Consider the following 5481-nt stretch of genomic DNA (forward strand, 5'->3'; position numbering starts at 1 on the left):
TCCACTCCGGCCCAGGTGTGCATGGGCCACTCGGGGTCCTCGTGGGCCCCCCTGGAGGTGGCGTAGACTGCAGACTCCTCAGCGTCGATGTCCAAGTGGATGCTCATGAGTCCCGCGAAGAGAGCGGCCACATCCGCGGGCTGCAGCAGCGCGCGCGCCTCCCCCCTGCTGCCGCTGCTGCCGCTGCTGCTGCTGCTGCTGGGCAGCGCCACGCGGACGCTGCCGGTGGCGCGGAAGAGACTCGAGGCCGCAGTCTCCGCGCTCATCGACACACTGAGCGGGTACAGAGACACCACGTGGACTTGGGCTGTGCGGGAGACAATGGCTATGGGGCTGCTGCTGTAGGCCGCCGCGGGCCCGTCCAGCTCCAAGTACAAGTGCCCCGCACTCAGCGTGAAACGCATGGCCCGCGCCTCCACGGAGCGCAGCTGCACGTAGGCGTGGAAGGCCTCCATGAAGAAGGAGGCCCCCCTGAGGGGCACTTCTGCGGAGACCCTGATGTAGCGGTCTGCGGGGGCGAAGAGCAGCGCGAGGGCCCCGAAGCGGAAGCCGGGGGCCAGGTGGAAGTCCACGGAGCACTTGTGCCAGGGGTCGAAGTTCCCCATGTGCAGCAGCACCTGCAGCTGCCCCTGGGGGCCCCTCCGCAGCACGGGGGCCCCCGCCTGGCTCGCCGCCCGCTCCTGCAGCCACGCCCGCACCCGCAGGAAGCTCCGGGGGCCCCCCGAGGCCCTGAAGGCCACCCCGCAGTTCTTCAGGTTCAGGGTCACGTCCCCCTCGGGCTCCAGGGTCACTTCTTCAGCAAACACGGCCTCGCCCCACCACTGCAGCGCGAAGCTGCAGCACAGCAGCAGGAACAGCAGCAGCCCCAGCAAACTGAACAAAGTGCTGCCCCCCTTCACGCAGTTCTGCGGGATCCCCGGCACCTGCGGCACGTTCCGCATGAAGTCCGTGCCCAGCTGCCCCTGCGAGTGCAGGGGCCCCGACTCCGAGGGGCCCCCGGGGGGCCCCCGCCAGTCGTAGGGGGCCCCCCCCTCCTCGGACGGGGCCCCCCGCCCGCTCTCCGACAGCGACGACGAGCGGCGCCCCCGCGCTGCTGCTGCTGCTGCTGCTGCTGCTGTGAACGCAGGGGGGCCCACAAACGTCGCCAGACTCCGCAGGGGCCCCAACTCCCGACGAGACCCTTGCGAGTCCAGCGGAGTCTCCATTTCCAGGGGCCCCCGGAGACTGTCTCCGTGGTGGCTGGCGTGCAGAATGGCTGCTGCTGCAGCGTCCTTCGACGGCAGGCTGCGCGGGTCCGCTGCTGCTGCTGCTGCTGCTGCTGCTGCTGCTGTCGAAGGGTACTCCCGCGACAGCAACTCCAAGTCCTCCTCGTCCCCAGGAGACACCTGACGCAGCGGGGTGTATATACGCCCCCGCGTTATGCGCTCCGGACGCGGCTCCATCTTGGCAGCATTGAAGCAGCAAAAGAAGCAAAACTAATTCAGGCTGCGATGCATAGGCAAAACCTCCAGCTGCTGCTGCTGCTGCTGCGAACCGAACTGCCGGCGCAGCGGCTGCTGCTGGGGCTTCCGGCAGCCTCTGCAGCAGCTGGGGCGCAGAAGCGGTGCAGGGAGGCAAAGGAAGCGCAGGAAACCAGCAGCAGCCCGCTGCAGCAGCAGCAGCAGCAGCAGCAGCGGCAGCAGCAGCAGCAGGGGACTGCAGAGCTGCGGGGAGGAAAAGTCAAGGGAGACAAACTTTCAAAACGAATTCATAGGAAATAAAGACAATGGCACGCGCGGCCGACAGCAAGGGGAGCTGCTAGCGCTGCTGGGGCCCCGAGGGTTGGGGTGTACGTACACCTGAGCTTGTTAGTTTGTTGTTTGGTGTCTTGCTGCAGTTGAAAATAAAAGAGAAAAGGAGCACCAGCAGCAGCAGAAAGAAAGCGAAAGCTTTTGTGGGCGGAGGCTTGGCGAGACCTGCTGCTGCGGCGAGGCAGCTGGGGTGTACGGACAGCGCGCGGAAGACCCTGCGTGAAACACTTTATTGAAATTTACTTTTTTATTATTCATTTCTACTTTTTAGAAAGAAAGGAAAGTTAAGAACAGCCCAGAGGACTCCTGGAGTCATGGCCCACACGCCACACTCCACCGCGCCAGAGCCATTGCCGTCTGGCGGCCGCCGACCCCCTCCCTTCCAATTTTCTTTTGTCTTTAATTCACTTTCTAAGTCTATTAAGCGTTTTAATTGCATTTTACATTCATTTCCCTTTTTAAATGCGATCAAAGGGCCCCTCTTACTCCCTGTCCATTGAGCCACAGTCGGCAGCGCCAGCCTACCAGTGCCTTGTGTTCTTCCGTTTCTTTGCCCCCAAGCCCGGCAGAAGCCAGCTTTGACTCAAATTTAACATTTAATTTGTAATTTAAATTTGTTTTTATTCATTTTAAACCCTTTTCTGCATTATTTGGCTATAAACCCGCAGCCAATACGCTGCCCGCAGACAGTGAGCAGCATCCACCAGCCGCCCCGCAGTGACTGTACACCCTACACCAAACGCGCAAGCCTGACACTCAGAAAAGCCGTTTTCGCATTTCATTTATTATAATTTAATTAATTTGCATTATTCTTCAATGAAACTGAGCCCTCCACAGCAAGACACCACCAGCAGCACGAGCAGCAACACCCTAGCAGCCGCGGCTGCAGCAGCAACAGCAGCAGCAGCAGCAGCAGCAGCGGGGCCCCCCACTTCAAGTTAGGCACATATCTATTGAACACTTGGCTCATATTTTCCCTTTTTCGAACTCATTTTGCTGCAGAGTTCTGCTGGCCGCCCTCTGCAGCTCCAAAAGCTGCCTCAGGGCCTCCCCGCTGCAGCGCCAGCAGCCACAGGGGAGGCCCCAGAAGGTCCGTAGAGCCCCCGTAGGCCCTGGGGGACCCCGGGGGGCCCCCGGGGGGCCCCCCTGGGGCCCATGTTAGTGGCTTTCTTCAGTTCTTTGCCATCAATTAACAGAAACAACTGGAAAATGTCTTTGCAATAATGAACAAAGGCGAGAGCCAAATGCAAATAAGTCCGCAACAAAGTCATAAACAAACTCAGAGCGCCTGGTCCTCACAAACCCAGAGACAGAGGCCCCCGGGGGCCCTCTAAAACCCAGAAAGAGGGGCCCCCAGCCTAACAAGGGCATCTGGGGACCCTCGAATACTCCGCAAGAGAGGCCCCGGGGGGCCCCCCAAAGCCCAAGAATAAGGTACCCCAGAGGCCCCCTCTAAACCGAAAGAGAGGGGCCCTTTGGGGCCCCCACAGGCTCCCAAGTGCCCCTTTCTGGGCCCTTGGGGGCCCTTAGGGGTTTCTGGGGGCCCTTGGGGTCCCCAGAGGCCCCTGAGGCCTTTGGGGGCCCCTGGGGCCACCTAAGGGCCCCTAAGGGCCCTTTTACATATAATTGTAGCTATGAGTACATGCTGAGAGTCGACATAAAGAAACGAGAGCATTTCTTAGAGTGTTTGCATGCATTTAATGGACTTTGTAGATATAAATAGAATTCATAAAAGTCCACATTTGTTTCTGGAGTTTGCAATGCACCCAAATGTTCATTTACAAGCAAATTATAAACGTACAAATGTATTTGTGAGAGTTATATAATTGAGATAATATATTTCATTAAATGCTTTTATAATATGCACTTTCGGTGATGCATGCAAAACAGGAAAAATACTTTACGCATTTGTACTTATATTTACGTATATGTATATATATTATTCATATATACTTATATATATTTATATCTATATTTATTTACATATATATATATATATGTTTATAATGAATATATTTTTATAATGAATAAAATGCGTTTATGTAGTTTTGGCCACCTATAGTATTTATATTTATATACATTTCATATGTTATGTGCGCCCTCACAATACACGCCTAAACCCCAGACCTAACCCTAAACCCTAAACCCTAAACACTAGAAAAGAGTGTGGATTGGAAAAGCCTTTCCACCCATTTTTGTATCCCCTTAACCCAAGCAGCTCAGCCCTAAACCCTAGAGGCTTAGGCTCGGGGTTTAGGCTAAACTTTTTCTAGGGTTTGCGCTGGAGTTGTTCTAGGGTTTAGGCAGCGGGCGTTTCTAGGGTTTAGGGTTTACGGTTAGGATTTGGAGCATGCAGTAGGCAGCAGCACAAGCTTTATGTAGGAGAGCAGCAGCAAAGGCTGCTGCTGCGGCTAGAGCTTTAGCCCTAAAACCACTTCTAGCCTAAACCCTAAATTGGCTTTTAGCCTAAACCCTAAAACCACTTCTAGCCTAAACCCTAAATTGGCTTTTAGCCTAAACCCTAAAATTCTAGCCTAAACCCTAAATTGGCTTTTAGCCTAAACCCTAAAACCACTTCTAGCCAAAACCCTAAATTGGCTTTTAGCCTAAACCCTAAAACCACTTCTAGCCAAAACCCTAAATTGGCTTTTAGCCTAAACCCTAGAACCACTTCTAGCCTAAACCCTAAATTGGCTTTTAGCCTAAACCCTAAAGCCACTTCTAGCTTAAACCCTAAATTGGCCTTTAGCCTAAACCCTAAAACCACTTCTAGCCAAAACCCTAAATTGGCCTTTAGCCTAAACCCTAAAATGGCTTTCAGCCTAAACCCCAAAGAAAATGGCTGTTAGCCTAAACCCTAAAAGGGCTTTTAGCGTAAACCCTAGAAGGGCCTTTCGGGGAAGAGGTGATGGCCCCTCGAGGGTTTTCCCTCCAGAGTTTTCAAAATGGCATTTTCGTGACAAATCAAATTTACAACTAATACAAATTAAATATAAATTTATAATTTTCAAATTCATTTAATATCTAGACTCCCTAACCTGCCACTTGCAGGTCAAGAAAAACGCATGCGTTTAAATGGGGGCTTTTGAAGGCACTTCAGGTGTATGTACAGACACCTGAGCGGAGTGGGGGGGCCCTCAGCTGCTGCGCAAATCGCAGCTCTGGGGGCCCCCCTCAAACTTTCTAGAACCTTAGTGCTGCACTTCCCAAAGTTTTGGGGAAAATAAAGACCATTAAAAGCCCCCAGGGGCCCTCGAAGGCCTTCAGGGGGCCCTAGGGGCCCCCAGAGGCCCCTGAAGGGACTCAGGGGGCCCTAGGGGCCCTCATAGGGCAGCCCTAGCCAGCCTTAGCTATGGCTAGCTAGCCGTAGCTAGCCGTATATGTCCCTAGCTACCCCTAGCTAGCCCCAGCTATCCCTAGCTAGCCATAGCTGGCCATAGCTAGCCACTACATTGCGCCCTAAGCCACGCAGCACCTGACTTTCAAGCTGCTTGTGGCCCCTAGCCCCCAACGGCAGGGGCCCCCAGAGGCCCCCAGGGGCCCCCAGGGCCCCGCAGCGGACCCAAGGGGCCCTCAGGGGCCCCCAAGGGCCTCTGGCCCCGCATGGTGCTGCGGAGCTGCGGTGAGGCCTCTTGGCTGTGTGTGGGGCTCAGAGGGGGCCCGCAGCTGAGTAAGTGACCCGCAGCAGCAG

The 5481-nt window shown here is 55.2% G+C and overlaps 1 protein-coding gene across 1 annotated transcript; it reads right to left on the minus strand.

The window, feature by feature from the left end:
• Positions 1 to 5: 5 nt before the first annotated feature.
• On the minus strand, positions 6 to 1442 carry ETH_00013725 (uncharacterized protein; the record flags this gene model as incomplete). The annotated part of the gene is made up of 1 exon (XM_013380671.1): positions 6 to 1442. A coding segment is annotated over one exon (1437 nt), but the record flags the coding sequence as incomplete, so codon positions are not given.
• Between the last annotated feature and the right edge of the window lie 4039 nt (positions 1443 to 5481).

This window comes from Eimeria tenella, genomic scaffold, assembly GCF_000499545.2.
Source record: "Eimeria tenella Houghton genomic scaffold, Eth_scaff783, whole genome shotgun sequence".
Classification (NCBI taxonomy): Eukaryota; Apicomplexa; class Conoidasida; order Eucoccidiorida; family Eimeriidae; genus Eimeria; species Eimeria tenella.